Source organism: Podarcis melisellensis (genome assembly GCF_964234715.1).
Source record: "Podarcis melisellensis genome assembly, chromosome: 6".
Lineage (NCBI taxonomy): Eukaryota > Metazoa > Chordata > Lepidosauria > Squamata > Lacertidae > Podarcis > Podarcis melisellensis.
The window spans coordinates 28,841,991-28,861,337 of record NC_138538.1 but is presented as its reverse complement, the minus strand read 5'-3'; the positions used below and the strand labels follow the sequence as shown (position 1 = coordinate 28,861,337).

The 19,347-nt window shown below is 41.8% G+C and overlaps 1 protein-coding gene and 1 long non-coding RNA gene across 4 annotated transcripts; both read right to left on the bottom strand.

The window, feature by feature from the left end:
* Nucleotides 1-7,339: 7,339 nt before the first annotated feature.
* Nucleotides 7,340-18,484, bottom strand: PXMP4 (peroxisomal membrane protein 4). Of its 3 annotated transcripts, XR_014169563.1 has the most exons (6): nt 18,201-18,484; nt 16,444-16,506; nt 15,525-15,723; nt 14,542-14,732; nt 9,226-9,344; nt 7,340-7,530 (listed from the first exon to the last, which is right to left on the bottom strand). XR_014169563.1 is itself a non-coding variant. In XM_081916249.1 (5 exons), exons 1-5 carry the CDS (start codon nt 18,311-18,313, stop codon nt 9,323-9,325), a joined length of 588 nt encoding a protein of 195 aa, XP_081772375.1. In that variant the 5' UTR covers nt 18,314-18,484; the 3' UTR covers nt 8,999-9,322. The 3 variants fall into 3 exon arrangements, 2 of the variants coding, with proteins under 2 accessions (XP_081772375.1, XP_081772374.1); XM_081916249.1 differs by lacking the exon at nt 7,340-7,530 and having other exon boundaries at nt 8,999-9,344; XM_081916248.1 differs by lacking the exons at nt 7,340-7,530; nt 9,226-9,344 and having other exon boundaries at nt 11,760-14,732; nt 18,201-18,481.
* LOC309372577 lies at nt 9,388-11,341 on the bottom strand. Its single transcript, XR_014169564.1, has 2 exons — nt 11,114-11,341; nt 9,388-11,014 (listed from the first exon to the last, which is right to left on the bottom strand). It is a non-coding gene; the product is annotated as an uncharacterized lncRNA (long non-coding RNA).
* Nucleotides 18,485-19,347: the final 863 nt, after the last annotated feature.

Below are 19,347 nucleotides of genomic sequence, written 5' to 3'. Positions count from 1 at the left end.
CACACACGGTAAATGGGATTTTACTCTCACTTAATCTAAGGATGCATGGCGTGGCTACGCTGCTTTCCTGCGTGCAGCGAGATTCCCAAGCTGTGGTCTGCACCATTAATTTCTCCGTTGGCGGGAGCTGGGGCAGAGCTTCAAGGATGCATGCAGAGTCAGGCCCTCTGGCCTACAAGCCTTTTATCTCGGAATCTCAGGCTTGTGGGGGCTGGTTGTGATTGCTGAGCCTTGGCAAAGATGAAAAGGAACTTTGTTCCTGCTAGGACTAATTCACACGAACCGAGTTAGTCCTGCTGCTGAAAGCAGCTTCAAGCTCTACTGAAAGGATCTTAGTACTCATCCCCCACTGAGGCCAAACACATATTCTAACCCCCATTCCCTCCTCTTCCACTTTTGTCTCTTCTGTTCCAAATATTAGTTTGCAAACTCCTTGGGGAAGGGATCATATTCCAGAAGGGTAACCATATCCAACAAATCTGAAGCTTTGGTGCTTGGTAGTGTATACTGTGATGTGTTAGTTGGTAAGGTAACTGTACCCTGCCCGTACGGGCCAGTCGTGTCCGACTCTAGGGTTGTGCGCTCATCTCACTTAAGAGGCCGGGGGCCAGCGCTGTCCGGAGAACTTCCGGGTCACGTGGCCAGCGTGATGAAGCTGCTCTGGCGAGCCAGCACCAGCGCAGCACACGGAAACGCTGTTTACCTTCCCGCTATAAAACGGTACCTATTTATCTACTTGCACTTAGGGGTGCTTTCGAACTGCTAGGTGGGCAGGAGCTGGGACCGAAAGACGGGAGCTCACCCTGCCGCGGGGATTCGAACCGCCGACCATACGATCGGCAAGTCCTAGGCACTGAGGCACTAGGCACCCACAGCACCACCCGCGTCCCTCGAGTTGGTAAGGTACTACAGGATAATTTCTTTTCTATCTTTGTACTGTAACTTTGTAAAGAAGTCTGCATTAATGATACTGAAGAATAGTTACATTAATAATAAGATTAATAGTGATGTTTGTTGGCCTTCAGGAAATATGCCTCTTTCCCTCATCCCGCCATTTCTTGCTAACTTTCACAATCCGTTTTCCCTACCACTTCCTTGTGCCCTCAAGAACCGCTTCTGTTATGAGTGGCATGCTTGCATTGGAACCATCGTCTGGATGCAGTTAGGCAGCAGTGAAGAACCTGTTGTCCTCCAGATCTTGCTGGACTTTAAATTCCACCATCTCTGATTATTGCTCATGTTGACTGAGGCTGATGGAGTAGGTTGGTGTCCAACAACAACTGGAGGTCCACACGTTCCCTTCCTTTGCAATAGAGCATTGGACTTAAGACAGTTGTCCTTTCCCCAACAAAACATGATGACATGGGTGATTCTGTTATCTTCAATCCACACAACCCAATGATTTCACGAACACTGGAACAGTGGCTTAGAGGATGGATTAAGGTTTGCACCAGAGCTTGGTTTTCTGGACCCTCCAAAAGTTAGTATACCCTGCAGGTGTTGCCTTCTACTAAATGTGAAAATACTGTTTAAAGCACCCTGAGAGGAGTACTTGGGGTATTTGCTCCATGTTTGTAGAAATTCCACTGGATATTTCCCATAGTCTTTGAAATAATAATGATAATAATAATAATAATAAAATTTATACCCCGCCTTTTTCCCTGATGGAACTCATGCCAACTTACAGATAAAAGTTCAGGATCTTCATTTATTAAGCAGTGTGAGATGTATGTTTGCCCCTACATCTACATGCAGAAAGAAACTGAAGTCAATCTTGTAGCCCTGGCAAGTGAATCTGCATAATAAGTGTGTTCACCACATGCATACATTCAGTTTTTATTTAGGACATGATCCTGCTCAAGTGAAGCACATTAAATGAGAAACCTGAAAACATTCAGGGATGAGTGATTCTATATTTATATTTTGTCAAATCCAGATATATGCTGCCACTGCCAGTGGAATCGCCATTGAAACCATTATTTGCTTAGCATGGGGTAGAGAGAAAACAACATGGAACATACAAAAATAGGAGGGAAACAATAGACACTGTGTAGAAAAATCAAGTAAAGCATGTTTGAGTGCACCAGATTCAAGTTTTTAAAATACATGTTTAGATACACATTCATAAAACCGTAATTCTGGGTGGATGGGAATGAGTAATTAAACAACTACAAATTCATGAGTAGCACAAGCAATGGTGTAAGTGTTGGCCACCTAGGTAGGACTGTAAGATAAGGTGGCTTATGCAACACAAGTAGTTGTTAAATATAAGACTGTAATATTTTCTTTGTAATTGCATTGTACAGTATTACTATTGCAACAGTGAAAATAATGGGCCTCATTGATGTATTATATTAATACCTGTTTCTGTTTCTATTATTGTCCCCCTTGAATGTTATTTCTGGGATCACCACTGTACAGCATGCACTATGCTTTTATTTCCATGAAATAGTCACCACAGCTAGAACCCTTGTGCACACTCACTTTGGGTTAAACCTTGTTGAAAAGGGTGGCCCTGAGTAAACATGCTAGGCTCCTGCTACACAGGACAAAAAGAAAAAGAAGCAAGCCAGCATTTAAAAGATAAAACAGTAGAAGATAACAGTGGAACACCCGCAAAATATGGTCTAGATTGTGGAGTCCCTTCCATGTGCATTGTGATGATATGCCACACAAGATTCTCGCAAAAAATGAAATATAGACTCTGGTATAATAAATGGTAGAGTATATGTCTGATGGTGAACTGGTTCTGCTTTCGTGCATAAGGCCTGATTGCCCTGTAGTGCTGGGGCCCATCCTGCCATTAGGCAGAGTGAGGCAGCTGTTTCGGGTAACAGAGAGGAGGGGGGGTGGAAGCAAACTGTTCCAAGAAAAGAGCTAGGTGTGCCGTGCTGCCTGCCCTATACCTGCCTGTTACCTTCACATGCAGAGGAGGGCGCTGTTCCATTGCCAGTGCTAAACTAAAGTTCAACTGCCACTTTCATTGGTTTCCGTAGGTGCCATCTTGCTTTTAATTCAGGCAGCAAAAGTTACATAGTGTTGCATACTTTGTTTCGTCTTTTTTCTTGCACGTGATAAACTAGTGTACTAGATAAAATAAAATGCAAATGTGTTAGACATGGTGGCATCCTGCATTGCTGAAGGGAATCAGTCTGGATCACTTTTGTGTTATGTAAGCCCTAAATGTCAAGGGAGTTTTCCTTCCCACCAAACCAAGGCTTTCAACATCAAATACAACTTGCCATACAACTCATGCCTGAAATGGTTTGGCTTATTCTGAAATGTGGTACATGGTAGGTTTTTAGAGGTAGGGCTCTTGTGCTTTTTACAGCTTTATGGTGAACACAAGTGCCAACCAAAGAGCTTTTCCCAGGATGGAGACAGGAAAGGAAAAGCTTCACCTGATGGATTTCTGTTACAGATAGGTAGCCGTGTTGGTCTGCCATAGTAAAAAAAAAAAAAAAATCCTTCCAGTAGCACCTTAAAGACCAACTAAGTTAGTTCTTGGTATGAGCTTTCGTGTGCATGCACACTTCTTCAGATACACTCTCATACCAAGAACTAACTTAGTTGGTCTTTAAGGTGCTACTGGAAGGAATTTTTTTTTTGTTTTGACTGATGGATTTCTGCGTGTTATAGGCACAAAAGCCCTGCTTGGAGGTGCTCGGGAAGCAGCTTTATTAACTATCCCCTTTGTTAGCACTTGTTAGGAATTTCCTTATGAAACTGCAGGGGAGATTTTACAGGCCATCATTTCTTTTCTTCCAAAAGAAAATATGATAGCCACCTTCAAATATCTAAAGGGCTGTCACATGGAAGAGGGAGCAAGCTTGTTTTCTCCTCTCTGGAGGGTAGGAACCAAACCAATGGCTTCAAGTTCCAAGGAAAGAGAATCCAAGGAAGATTTTTCTGATGGTAAGAACTGTTTGATGGTGGACTGGACTCCCCTGGAAGGTGCAAGCAGAGGGAAGAAGAAGAAGAAGAAGAAGAAGATAGGTTAGATGGCTGCCTGTCAAGAATGCTCTAATTGAGATTCCTGCATTGCAGGGGACTGCATTAGATGACCCTCAGACCCTTCAGACTCTACAACTTTATGACCCAGGCTAAACATAAATTAGCAGTGTATTGTGACTGCAAAAAAGCCAATGTGATTTATGACTTCATTAATATAAAAGTAGCTGCCAAATGAGTCAGTCAGTCTTTAATGTTTTAACCATAGGTTATAACAGAAGAGTAGTCACTAGAATTGTTCAAACGCACAAGCCTACAAACAGAAAGCCAATCAGATTAAACAAGAGGCTTCATGAGATTCAGTCAAATATATTGAGTCTCTCTCTCTGTGTTTGTGTGGTGTGTTTATATATTATGCGGGGCAATTTTGTTTGCATTAAGAATGGATGAGGATCTATGTATATGTTAGTCAGATCTCGATAAGAGAGCCTAATAGGTGAAATGGTTGCATTCATAAAACAGGTTTTGCACACACTAATTAGGTTTAAAACGAAACCTGTATTTCGGCTTCTCTAGTACAGCCTCATGGTTGCCACATAAAGGTTGGAACTGTGGTTGGAAGCCTAGACTGCTTGGGGTCACTCTGCCAGCCAGAAGAAGCTAAGTTAGAACCATTCCTTTACTCCTGCAGACTGGGAATAGCAAGAGAATAATTACTCTCAGTCCTTAGCCAAAGGAGGAACCCTAGGCAAAATTTCAACATCAATATTTTCATACATTTGAAAAGATAGTTAGAGAATGTGCTAAGTATTGAGTAACTCTTTGCTTGCAAATGCACTTCACGGGGCACTTTTGCTTTATGATAAATATAATGCTTTAAAGCTAGGGATGAGTTAATATGTCAGTTTCAGTTTCTCATTCTTCCAATGTTCAGCTGGAATTTCTACCTGTTTTTGTTTAAAAAACCCCCAATATCCTCAAAAAAATTAATTAGCATTTTAGTACAAATTTCTCCCAATATACACATTTTAGTACATGATTTTGTCGAATACACATTTTTATAAAGCGATTTCTCCTAATACAATGCATTTTTATATACAATTTTCACGAATATATGCATTACTGTGCACTTTACCCTTGTATGTGCATTTTTGTATAATTAAAGGTAAAGGTACCCTTGCCCGTACGGGCCAGTCTTGACAGACTCTGGGGTTGTGCGCCCATCTCACTTAAGAGGCCAGGGGCCAGCGCTGTCCGGAGACACTTCCGGGTCACATGGCCAGTGTGACATCGCTGCTCTGGCAAGCCAGAGCTGCACACGGAAACGCCGTTTACCTCCCCGCTGGTAAGCGGTCCCTATTTATCTACTTGCACCCGGAGGTGCTTTCGAACTGCTAGGTTGGCAGGCGCTGGGACCGAGCAGCGGGAGCGCACCCCGCAGCAGTATAATTACTGCACTGCAAAATTGGGAGAAGTGCCAATTTCTAAGGATGCTTGTGTTTTGTTTTGGAAAGTTTTAATTAGGTAGGTTTCCCTTTAAGTGTGAACTGAATTGAATGTCTTCCCCATCCTCACTTAAAGTTTTGTGATCAGTAAGGAGGACAGTATTTGAAAGGTAATGCTGGTGGTAGAGTGGGTTAATCATGGTGCAGTCATGAGTGCTAACCCTGGTTATTCCACCCTCTTTTTGCAGTCTTGGGGATACCACTTAGGATTCCCACCTTTACCATGGCAGATGTTTTTGCATTGTCATACGGGTAAAGCAGCTTATCTCAAAATGATGTCGAAAACTACTTCCCTGTGTCTGTGTTGACAACCCTCTTTCAATTCGCAGAGTGAGCTTTGGGCAATTTCATGAAGTCAGAAAGTGCTGGCATCTCCATGAAGATGAAGCACCATCTCTGTTAGCTTCTGGGGCAACTACTGTGCATTTCTTTCCCCTGTAGTGACTGCGTGGGGTCTATTGAGTAAACAATCCATTTTTAACAAGAAGCAACTACTTTCAGATAAAACTGCTTGTCCGTATTAGTAAAGGAAACATTTACATCCCCCAACCATGTTCTTTTCACTCCTCTGTTGCATCATCTGCTCCCTCTTTGCATTTGCTGTGCCAGACCCTCATCCACACTTAGCTGCAGCAGCATAGGAGATGCATCATTGTAGTGCGATCCCGCATGGCTTTCAGGTGCGTACAAATGAGACAGCGCATGGATGGGGCTGTGTAATCCCCCCACCCCCAAATTTACAGGGTTCTGTTACTCTCACATAGCCTACAGCACTATGGATTCACATCACAAAGACTGTGTACACCCCATACACTTAAAGCATGACTTCCTCCAGTGAATCCTGGGAACTGTAGCTTGTAAATGTGCTGGGAATTGGCTCTGTGAGAGGTAAACTACAGCTCCCAGGATTCTTTCAGGGGAAGCCATGTGCTTTATATGCACGATATGTATGCAGCAGAGAAAAAGCTCCTGTGCCACTGTGTCCTGATGTGAAAGGCTCAGTCTTACCAATACCTGGCAGAGATCCTTTTGTTTCTGTATTCTACCCCTGTACTGTTGGTGCTAATATATATATACTATGTTAAAATTGCAGAGAGATAAAAGCTTGGTGGGTTTCATGGTTCTGGGAAACTATAGTTTGAGATGGATATTTACCTTCCTTTAGTGGAAGGTTGCTATACAGTACTTTAACAAATGCCAAATCGAATCCTAGCGTTACTGTAACATTGCAAACTGAGCAACAGTTAGACCAGATGGAAGCAGTCTGTGGTTTGATTCACGCGCCACACCACCCCACCCCCAATCTGTGAGAAAGTAGGGCAGAGTTTTGTGGTAGATCTGCTCCCCCCTTCCCCCATGGAGACTCTGCAGCTCTCTTAGTGTGCAGTTTTTGGACACAGCTGCTGCACCAGCTGTTCCTCCTACTGTCACAAAAGATTTTTTTTTTTTTTAGCAAGGCGATGATCCCCATTGGCAGGGAGCTCAGAAATGCCAAATGGAATTAAAAAGTTTAATTTCAAATCCGTGGAGTAAGTTTATTCAGGGTGAACAGATCCGCTTAACCCCCCCACCTCCATCCCTAAGGGTAGCCAGACCGTCCACCAGCCTGTCCACTTCAGGGGAACGGAGGTTGTTCCTCTTTAACATCACACAGCTCTGTTGCCTCAAAGGTGGTTAAAAATGGTGTTTAAGATAAGGTTACCAGACGTCCCCAGATTTACAAATCAGCCCCCTGAGAAAATCCATCTATTTAGTAGGAAGTTGAAAAGTGTCCCCGGATTCATTGAAAAAAATCTGGTAACCTTAGTTTAAGAGTCCAGTGCAAATGATGCAGACACTGGAAAGGATATCTGCACACCCAAAAGGGAACATTCAGGCCTGGATTTGCAACTTTCAATATTAATCTGTATTTCAATCTAACAAGATGATGTACCTTCTGTTAAAGGTTGGGGGTGGGGACAACGACAGAAGTGACATATACATGAACAAAGCCAATCCTTGCTAGGTACTTCTGGGGAGAGGGGCTTCTTCAGAACTAACTGCCTTTACTTTTGTGCTGTTCAAGAATGTACTTCTAAAAAAGAAAAAAAGAAGAAGACAAGACTCAGCTTCAGTACAGCAACTCCCCCAGTTCACATATACACCTCTTTCCCCAAGACATCTCATTCGAGAAGTAACTTGCAGAAAGCCAGGGTTCCCAATGCTTATTGGCACTTCTTGTACAAAATCGAACCAGTCATCATGACTCTGAATAGCCTACACAAGGCATGGAGGGCTCCTATCTGCACCTACAGAGTCATAACCAGTTAACTAATTTCAATTTAGTGCTGTGTGTTCAGGCTGGACATTACTCTGTATCTCCTAAATGGATATTGGGAAAGGCCTCTCTGTTTTCTTTACCAAATCAACAATTCAAGAGCAGCATGACCTAATGTCTGTCACCATCTCATTTTTATTTCTCTATCTCTCTGCAAGCAGAAGTGAAACAAACTGGTTAGAAACCATTAAGGACAAACTGGATGTTATGTACACAGATACAGGTAACTTCCCATCATATATAGAGAGAAAGATAGTATAGGAATGATGTAATGTTGAGTAGGGAGGCTGTTTAACCCTTCTGTGTGCTGGCTGCTTTTTCTGGCTCCTTCCCCACATGGATGTCAAAATATTTTCTGTCATGGTTGCGGTGTGTGTGCAGAGGAGAAATACAGCAAGTATGGGAAAGAGGCACACTCAAGTGCAGCCTCCTGAAGCTGCTTCTTACTTCAGTAGGAAGAAAACGCACACAGGGGAATGTTACATACATCTGTATATAATGCTTAGTACAGCTCTTAAAAGAATTCTTTGGAGATCAAAGAGATCTCTCCACAGGTTAATGTTTGAAGTACATATTTGACTTCTCTCTTATCTTTTCTACAATGCAAAAAACATGTGCTGGGGAGCTGGGGCAAGTCAGGGATTCCCCTAATGTGTTTCTGACATATAGACAAGATGAAAGAAGATGCTGTATTAATCAGTACCCAACATGGTTCCATAGTGTGGCACAGCTCCTTAAAATGGCAACGTGTAACATGTCATTAGCCCTCAAGATCTTATTCCATTGTGGCCTTTTTGTGATAGCTGTGACAATATGTTTCAGCAACTGGTTTGGCTAGGATTAGCTGGCCAGCTTTGTGAACGACAAAATTCTAAATTATTTAATGGTCTTTAAAATAAAATTAAATAATAATAATAATACTTCTATTCACAATACTTTTAAGTGCCACCCTTGCCCCTAGAACCAAGGTAGTCAAAAATACCAGGGTAGACACCAGTATACTTTCAACATCTATATGTTTAACCCATGACTGTATTTTCTCTGATAATATGAGATACTGGATAATAGCAACATTACTTGTTTATAATTAATCATTTCCATGTTGTTAGGAAGATGAATTTAATTAAGCTGCAGTTTAATTAACAGTATAAATCATTTAGAGCAGAGGTAGACAACTTGGTCAGTGTGAAGGCCACACTGCCAACGTAGCCATGACTTGGACAGCTGCAGCTAATATGCATATTTAATTGCTCCCCATAATTTGCATATCATTTTAATGAAGCTGGCAGATGCCAAATTACAGTTGACAGGCATGTTACACTTGTACAAGATCCTTATACTGAAATTATTATTTCTTTTAGCGTGAAAAGCTTAAGTAAACTTCGTAATATTTTGATATTACAGACTAAGGATTCTAGAAATATATGCATGTAGGCTTATTTTTAAAATCACCTTTTCTGCCCTGTATCTTAGTGATCTCCATCACAATTGCAAACTTAGCTTTACATTCTTAAGGAACAGAAACATCTAGTCAGAATGTAAGGTGTTCTCACAAGCTGCGTGTCGGATCCCTAAAAAAAAGGTTAAAATGAGAAAAAACACATTATACAGAAGTGCATCTTAAAGCAGATATTTTGCGTTTAATATGTTTCCATATACTTCAGGATCAAACCAAAGGTGTGGCAAAGCTGTGTTGGCAGCTAGACCTTACTAATTAACAAGTTAATTTTCTACTACATTTTGTTAAAGTACATAGCAGTTTATTTGAAACAGTCTGGCCAATCTGCTACTTTACTGTATGTTTCAATGCATCCACTATTGCCTGAAAAAACTCAAGTCAACGTTTCAGTCTGTTACAAATGTACATTCTGTTATCTCTTAGGAAATTCTGCATTGTCGCTGCCAAATACTGTATTGCACACCTAAGTCTCCAAACACTCAACAGATCTCTTTGTGTAATCAGAGTCAGTGCTATTTTTCTAGAAAAGGGGGTGCTGGAACTCACCATGAACTCACCTCCTTTGTTCTCTTTTAATGGCAGTGGCACCCACCTGAGAGGTGCCTGAACTGAGTTCTGGTGAGTTCCAGCTGTAAAAAAAGCCCTGGTATGAACCCACACATTTTCAAATAATAGGATTTAAGGCTTTCTTCGTTAATTTATGAACTCAGCAAGCCAAACTGAATGCCATGCCCATTTTTATATGTTGCTTGTATGAGAACTACTGGCATAACTCGCCAGGAAGAATCACTTATATGTGGAATGATTCCTAAGGTTTTCAGCAGTTTTGGCTTCATAGAATGAAGTGTAGTTGGAATATATCATCTCTGGATGTCTTCTGATCTTACGTTTGCTGTTAAAAACTTAACACAGAGAACAGCATCAGGCTGCTTTACCAGAAGGCAGGAAGAGAATTATTGAAATATGTAGCACCACGAATAGGAAGATAGTCTGTGCCAGGTAAAGGTAGTTACAGCAATTAATATTTTTACAAGGCAAAAGTAGAAATGTGCAATTAGTCACCACATTCTTGAAAAGCAAAGCCTGCAATTATGTAGCCAAAAGATCTAGTTTTTACAAAGCATATCAAACACAGGTAAAAGGACCCCTGGACGGTTAAGTCCAGTCAAATTTGACTATGGGGTGTGGCGCTTATCTCTGCTTTCAGGCTGAGGGAGCTGGCATTTGTTCACAGACAGCTTTGTGGGTCATGTGGCCAGCATGACTAAATCACTTCTAGAGCAACAAAACACTATGATAAAAGCCAGAGTGCAAAGAAACGCCATTTACCTTCCCGTCACAATGGTACTGATTTATCTACTCGGACTGGTATGCTTTCAAACTGCTAGGTTGGCAGGAGCTGGGACAGAGCAATGGGAGCTCACTCTGTCGCACAGATTTGAACTGCTGACCTTACGATTGGAAAGCCCAAGACGCTTGGTGGTTTAGACCACAGCACCACAAGCTTTCCTATCAAACACAACACCTACATGAGTGTAGAGGAAGAGAGCATAGGTCAGGATTCACCTAAGGAGCCCTGTCAATAGAAACCTGCACAATGATTCGCTTGTGCAAAGCGGTTTCCCCACCCCTGACACCCCACTGGGGGTGTCAGGAGAAACCACAGAACGGAGTGTGTGGGAAGAGAGAGGGGTCATTCGAGCTGGCAAACTAAATGCAACAGTAAATGTTGGCACACATTTCCCTCTGACAAAGACAAAGTTGCAGGTGTGAAGTGGCTTTCTGCTGTTTACGCATGAGTTTGACCAAACTGCACGAGGCAGAAGTGCCTGGTGTGCTCTGGTCCATGGGGTCACGAAGAGTCGGACACGACTAAATGACTAAACAACAACAAATCTAAATGATTCGGAAAACAGCAGTAAGGTGCGGGGAAGCACATTCACCCACATGAAGGTGTGTATATGTATTTCACAAAAAGGCACTTATTTCCCACTAATCCTGCCTAAGGAAATCAGAGCAGTAGGCACTAAAAATAGCAAACAAAGTAAACAACAAAACAGGCTCTTGACATTGTCAAGGGGTCACTGGTTCTATTTGTTGTTCTTGTAAATATCTTCCAGTAGCACCTTAAAGACCAACTAAGTTAGTTCTTGGTATGAGCTTTCATGTGCATGCACACTTCTTCAGATAAAGTATCTGAAGAAGTGTGCATGCACACAAAAGCTCATACCAAGAACTAACTTAGTTGGTCTTTAAGGTGCTACTGGAAGGAATTTTTTTTGTTTTGACTATGGCAGACCAACACGGCTACCTATCTGTAATTGTAAATATCTGTTGCAGATGTCTACAAATCAAGACCTCCAAATATATGTTAGGAAGCCTATTGTAAATAACTTTTATAAAACAAGCCAATGGTGTTATTAATGGAGGAGAAACAATACCTTATTGAAGATCCAGGTTTTTAGAGGACTTGAATTAAGAATAAATACAGGACCATAAATACATGGGGTTTTAAATTTTGTGTGTGTGTAATTTGAGCTCAACATTATATTTCCTAAACTTTTAGAATGGTGCAGCTATTTACTTATTTCAATTTCCTCCTTGAAATAATTAAGTAGTCTGCATGGCATTTGTAGATGTTCCTTGCACTATTTCATTATGCTGTGGAAGCAGTGTTATTCAAGCAACAGTTATGGCAAATCAGATAGGGATAGACATTTCCCCGGCATTGGGAACCAAGATCTCCTCTTGAACAAAACACAAAAGAGCTGAGCCTTCAATGAGAAGCCACAATTGAGCTGTTGTAAACACATATGCATGTCTGTTTTGATCTTCAGAGTGGGGATGGTTGGGACTTGCTTAATTTTGATGTGACGGGCTGCTTGGGAGGTGGATTTTCAAACCGTCTCCTTATTCCTGTTTGTGTTTCTTTCTTATTAGCATGAAAACCAAACAGAACACTTAGCTTGCCGAACAATACGATCTGGAAGGGTGAGGAATGGAACCTATGTATCCAAGAGTCTTCAGACAGACCCATTACTTCTAGTTCACTTCCCCAGCACACACTGGCATTGTTCAATCACATTAGTGGCAGAAGGGATTCGACCTCACCAATCGAGCTATAGGAACAGTGGTGGATGTTAAATGCTGTTTAAAATTATTCCAGCTACCTCCCTGGGAAATTGACTGACTTTGTAGCATAGCATTCTATCCTTACACAGCAGGAGAGCAATCTTTAAAAAGCACAGTTAATTGCCACGGACAGATATGTAAAGGGTGCTGCTGTGGTGGGACCAGAGTTTGATGTGTTTTATGGCAGTTTTGTGCTCTGAACTGCAGACAGATAAGAGACTCAGACAGTTTGCTAGAAGAGCTTAGTATTAGCGTTCTGGGGACAGGAGGGCAGCAGAAGTTATATGTAAATTAAGGAAATATATTGCAGGCACTGTTCCGATTATGCTGACACTGTAGTTCGCAACAGCTACTGTACTGTCTGTTGTTTGGGGTGGGGGTGGGGGGTAGAAGATAGTGCCTTTGCATGGAAGCAACCAAATGTTGGGGAGAGACCAGAAAAGCTCAAAACATAGTTACTGCTTAAAATATCAATAATGTTCTGAAGGTGTTTGGTAGGTTTTTTCTTTCATATATCTGACTTGATGGGACAGGGAATTTGAGGGGGGTGTTTGCAGGATATTTTACATATGGTAGTAAAGATTCAGGAGAAAGAAGGCGGCAGCTCACACGCCAGATCAAGACAGATGCTCACAGATACAAGCTGATACATTGGTACCAAACAAGCAAACCACTGAAAGATGTGACAAAAGAACAAGAAGCATACACCAGTGTTGTGGCCCTATAAGTTTTTCTTTTAAAAAACTTCTCCAACTGACAGGACTAAATAATAAACCACCACAAGTTACCAAACAATGATAAAATAAAAAATCAATGACAATACCCCAAGAAGTGAAAAAACAAAACAAAACCATGTTCTTTACCCAGCATTTGCCCATTGCCTATGTATATTTAATTTGTAACTCAAGTGCTCCCCCCCCCCCATCCTGTGCAAAATTAGCACAAAAAGAGCTGCCATTGCAAGCCCAGAGGATTAGGCTGCAAGACTTTATGTCACTTTCCTATAATTGTGCTATAATCAGTGGCTTACCTTATATTTAACATTTTCTGATAAGGCAGTGTCATAAAAGCAACACCCTCAACAATTGGCATCTTTGCTTCTATGACAGCAGATGCTTGATCAGATACATTTTTTCAAAGGTCTATTTACATAGCGCTACCATATTTTCCCAACTGCAACAACAGTTGTAAGAATGTATAGTTGCATCCTCTGTTCCAACTAGAAGAGGCTAGGGCCAAAGAAAACTATTCAGGTATTTATACGACTAACAGTGAAGACGTCAAAATAGAAGCAAATCACTCATTTGCCACTGTATCTACCCTTTCACCAATTCATCTACTCCATTTTTTCTTTTGTTTCATAGCTTTCTCTAGACTGTAAGTCTAGAGGAATGAACCTCAACTCTTTGGCATTTATCTTGGCATTTATCTAAGTCGTTGATGATGAAATTTTAAAACAGGCCCTTTGCACTGCAGAGTACGTACCGTGCTTGCAGTAAAGCCTCTCTTAGTTGGTTAACTCCCCCCCCCTTTTAGTCATCTTCTTTTTTTAAATGCACTTTTACTGGTTTTATGTTGTAATAGGTGGTTAATTAACAAACATGCATATAGGAAGTAAAGTTTCCCAGTACCATATCTGCACACAAAGATGCTAAACTTGAGCTTTATGTAGTATTTACTATGATGAGAATGAACCTATTTCTTCTATGGCTAATTGAGGAAGCAGCGAAGGTTGTATTGCATATATGTAGGCTGAAAGTTACCTATGGCACCTGGTATTTCAGTATTAAAGAAAATATTTTCACCCTATTTTCTCAAATTTTAAGATCAGTGCATTTATAGTGCATTTTTTCCACCCACAGCTGAAAAGGAAACAGCCTCTTACAGACAAGACGATCACCTTACAAAAGATTACAAAATGGTTTGCTTGAAATATGGCCTTTTCAAGCTCTAACCAGAGAAACCAGAAGCCTACACAGAACAACGTGGCCAGACCCATGTAGAGATCAACATCCAATGTTAACGATTTTCAGTGAAGTGTGGTCAAATAAAAGCATAAAAGCCCTGCTGTTGGAATGTGCCATTACTAAAAGATCTTTCAAGACTGATTGGTAGCAGGTCTTTTGTTATATACAAGAAAGTCAGAAACATCATGCCAGACATTACTGTCATCATACAGGTAAGTCATGGATGATTGCAATGATGGCTGTAGAGTGTGTCGGTGGTACTCAAAGAGCCAGAGAACAATCCCCCAAACCAGAGCAGCAAAGAGTGGAAAGGGATCTTGTTTTGGCTCTGGGATGTAACCTTTCTCCACTGCCAGTCGGGACAAGCCAAACAGGATACGAGACAATAGGTACATGTTTATCTGTAGGGGGAAATTGTAAACAAATATTAGGCAAGGAACATATCTAGAAAGTGATTATTTCCAACAGTCCTCAATTTAGGCAACCACCAAGTTGGTTTTATGTCAAATCATTTTTTAAAAACATTATAATGCTTTTGTAGTCTCTCAGCTGGGCTGTTTGTCTTTTTAGCAACAGCGTATGATCGAGCATTGCAAAATTAGTTGCTTGAAAAAGTAATTTGTGTGCTCAGTTGAAAGATTACTATTTTCAAAGCTGATGCAGAGTAAACCTAGGGAGAAACAAAAATATACCTAGAGACCCTAGTCTTTTCAAATTGGGGGGGGGGGAGAGTCCTCTTCCCACTGCAGCTTTCTGTAGAACTTCTTCCCACTGCAGCCTTCTAACTCTGTGAAACATTAAAAAATACCACTAACTGCAGCTTTCAAAGGCAAACCATTTCTCCAGGAAGAAGCAATATGTTGAGCTAGATGGGTCACTAGTGCACCAGTTAAAGCAATGCTTATATTTAATTAAAAACCTGATCAAAACAGGCAGCTGAGAGAAGCAGAAACTGGTGATGGGACCGAATTAATAGAATTCTGAGCTAAAACAACCCTTTCCCCCATTCTATAGAGCACCTTGGAGAGTGAAAGATGCAGAAGTATTGGGTCACTGTTATTTTATTGTCCTCAAGTTTTAACTTGAAGGGCAGTTAAATATGAAGCAACCTGGATCACTAACATCACTTGATTTTCACTTTGCATCAAATTGGCAGCAGTATAAACCCAGAAGCACACAACACCATCATTTACCTGGCTGTTAATATTGTTATTTTCTCCAAACACCAACCAGCCTCCAATGCAGGCTGCGAGGAAAGAGTGAAATGGGATCTTCTTTCCCTGCATTCGCGACTGTAGGGCCAACAGGCCCTTGTATGTGAATACAAAGTATGCCAGGTTTCTGGAATGAGTGTAAGTGGCACGAACAATTGCTTTCAATTTCTCCCTTAAACTAAGAGAAAAAATGAAAACCTGTTATTACAGATAGTACACTCTTCAACTAAAAGAGAAGTGAATAAAAATTAACTACTAAGTTGCAACCTATGATCTACTTCAGAAAGTCACCGTGATAATTTATCCCAGTTTCAGAAAGCAATAAAATCTAAAGACAGATTAGCCAATCTATTAATAATTAAATTAAAATAGGCATGACATGTCACATAAATGTGACATAATGGCAGCCTAAGCCCCAATGGACACAACCAGGACTTTCTTCCCAGTAAACATGCTGTGCTGTTGGGCTGCCATTCTAAACCTGCCTTCTGAGTGCATATTCATAGGACAACACTAAACATGTCATTTGTAGCCTTTAATTAAAAATAAAGAAAATGACTATTCATTAACACCAAGAAGACATACAATACAAGTCTCCTTGTATTCTAATCTAGTTGCTCTATTCCAAAGAAATGCAGAGAGAGAAAGCATGTTCTGTTTTTTGTTGGAATGGTTTTTAGTTTTTTTTTATAATTGTAAGATTGTACAGTTATAATTGATTCTGGGACCTTACGGTGAATAAATCTTATAAATAAATAAGGAGGATCCTGTTTCACTGGGTTCAATATGCACAGAGGACAATAGCTGTACAGTACTGAACCTTATCAAATCACATAGTCTTATAAAGAAATAATCACACACACATATATATGAAAAAGAAAGGGACTGATAAATATACCTTCCACTCCTGAAGAGAAATGTCATCACTAAAGCATGGGGGGCACGTATTTTTGCTCCATACCTGGCAAAAGGAAAGAAGATAATATACTCTGCACACATGTACAAATGTTGTTTTGAATCAAGTTATTGATTCATTTGTCCAGTGCTTTTTTCCTTTAAAAATGTTTAGGGGTACTCTCATTTAGACTCAAGAAAACCACCATTTTATAGTTCAAATCAGGAAAAATAAATACAGTAAATGGCCAAAAGTACAAAGATTCACAAAATGTTTAGGGGTATGCGTACCCCTGCTCCCCCCCCCCCCCCGAAAAAAGCACTGCATTTGTCTCATTAGCCATAAAGTAATCAATTTTTCAGAGAGAACCGTTTATTTACGCCTGTATGATATGCGCAGGTATGCAGATTACACTAACGGCAGCTCAATTCACTTTACAGTGGGGATAGGTAACCTTTAGCCTTCCAGAAGTTGCTGGCCTAAAACTCTCTTGTCATCTTGTAATTCCTGGCTATCCATGCAGGCTGAGGCTGATGGCAGTTGGAGTTCAACAATACCTCAAAGACCCCAGTCCCCCTCCCTCGCTTTACACGTAACTCCACTTTGCATGTAAACCTGATTTTAGAAATGTGTGTAAAGTAGAAAGCAACATGATTCGGCAACAAATCACTTTTGAGGTATTAAATATATTTCGACAGTATTAGTTTATTGGCTATGGCTTATGTTGATAGGGTTTGCCTCTTGTAGAAATAGTTTTGGATTAGCATGTTTAAGCCACACCCTGACATTTAAGAAAAAGAACATAGCAAGGGTGTGGTTTACACATACTAATCCATACGATTTCTACAACAGGAGGCATCATGGATTTAATATATAATAACTCAACCTTGATTTCAGGTCACTGGAAAAACAACCATAAATCCAGGTTTTGGCTTCAACTGAAGTGCACGCAGAAAATTAAAGAGACGTGGTAAACTTATTTATTTACTACTGTTGTGGACTTTTCCTATTATTGTTTTAACTTTTTTATAAACCACTTCAAGGTTCCACCCTACAATCAAGCGGTGTATACATTTAATGGGAACCGTAATAAAATAAACAAATACCTGGCAGTCATATCTACTGCCATAGGAGCTATCTCCTAGGGACCGAAGGGATCCTTTTACCCCCGCTTGAAATATTTGAGAGGGCCGCCTCCCAAAGTTGATGGTCAATGCCATTCAAACGGTGTGCGGGCGCCTCGCCCTTGTAATCGATTATGTGGGGCGGGGCTTGCTTGCCCCTTCTTCCCAATATTTTAATTCAAGTTGGCACGCTTGTCTATTGCCACCTCGTCAAAGACGTGGCTGTCAATCCTCTCAGGGAAAGACTCGTCCACTATGAGGTATTGTAGTTAATTTTGCTTAGCACAAACCCTCGGCGATTCAAAGGCGGCCCTGCGCCAGAAAGAAAGCGAGCCTTCATTCCCACCACCACACACACACGAATCGTGTTTGTTTAACACTGACGGAGACGGCATTCCCCGTGGAAAGGGCTTTTTGGAGAGAGTCCTTTGCCCCCAGCTGGTGGTTTGCAAACTACCCGGGAGGCTTTCCCGCCCGGCCGGGGCTCGAGTCTTCCCTCAGAGCTCCTCGCTGGAGCGGCGCCCGCCCAAAGGCTCCGCCCCCGGCCGACACGGGAGCCCCTCAGCCTCCATTCCCGGACTAAGGATGCGGTGGGTGGGGGAAAGGAGAGACCGTCCCTCTCCAGCCAGAGCTTACACTGCTCCGTTACGGAAGCCCTTGACGACGGCCAACGCCGCCTGGTATCTGCGCTGCTGCAGCAGGGAGTTGACGGTGTAGAGCAGGGTCCGCAACATCGTCTCGCCCCCCATGGCCGAAGAATCTCTCGCGCTCTCCTTCTCTCTCGCGCTCGCACACCGACCCCGGCACTTTCGCAACCCGAGGGGACGACTTGCTTAGAGCACCGAATGCATGGAAATGGAGCTTGAGCAAAGAGCGTCGGTGTGGAAAACTCAACCCACGCACTACAGTTCCGCCCAACCAAGGGAAGGGCAACGAGAAACGATAGCAGGCGCAAGCAGCTAGGGGAAAAAAAGTTTTATGGGCTTCTCTCCGTTCAGTCACTGGGCCGATTAGGGCGAACGGGGCGGTGCCACACCAGCCTCACTTTGCCCTCAGACAACCTTCGTTTGTCTTCTTGCTTACAACCTGTCAGGGGACGGCTTTGCTTCTCGTCGCCTCTGGCTCCACCTACTGTTGAGTCTTCTCTGCCTTCTCCCTTACCAATCCCAAATGGGCATCAGCCCCCACTGTGTTTCTTTTTTGTTCTATTTTACACAGAGCTAGTGGGAAACGATTCTGTGTACAAGCTTGTCGTAAGTGACTCCCAGCCTAATCTGCCCCACATCTGGTGATAGAATAACTCTGAACTATATTTTCACTTGCAGCACATTTTCAAAAACTTCAATAACTACCTTCTTACACACACAGTAAGACTACTGCTTTTGAAAGAGCATAAACTCTTGATTTTGCTCCTGCAATAATAATAAAAAAAAGATGTAGAGGGTGTGGAGCCAAATCACATTACAATGCATCTAGATTCAGGTAGGTAGCCGTGTTGGTCTGACGCAGTCAAAATATATAAAATAAAAATGAAATAATTGTCCAGTAACACCTTAGAGACCAACTAAGTTTGTTCTTGGTATAAACTTTCGTGTGCATATCTGAAGAAGTGTGCATGCACACAAAAGCATCGACCTGCACCAGCACAGCCATCAGGAGGACCAACTTCATGAATCTCCCCCGTTTGGTATCCGTCTGTCTCAGGAGACAATGGAGGACTGCGACTTTGGGGGTGAAATCAAACTGTTGGAAGGTTACAGAGCCTTCGGTGGCTGTAGAGACC

Coding starts and splice junctions, on each gene's coding strand:
- PXMP4 (XM_081916248.1), bottom strand. CDS start 18,313: ATGGGGGGCGAGACGATGTTGCGGACCCTGCTCTACACCGTCAACTCC. Junction 16,507..18,200: donor GGCTTCCGTAACGGAGCAGT/GTAAGCTCTGGC, acceptor TCCTTTTGCCAG/GTATGGAGCAAAAATACGTG. Junction 15,724..16,443: donor TTTCTCTTCAGGAGTGGAAG/GTATATTTATCA, acceptor TTTTTCTCTTAG/TTTAAGGGAGAAATTGAAAG.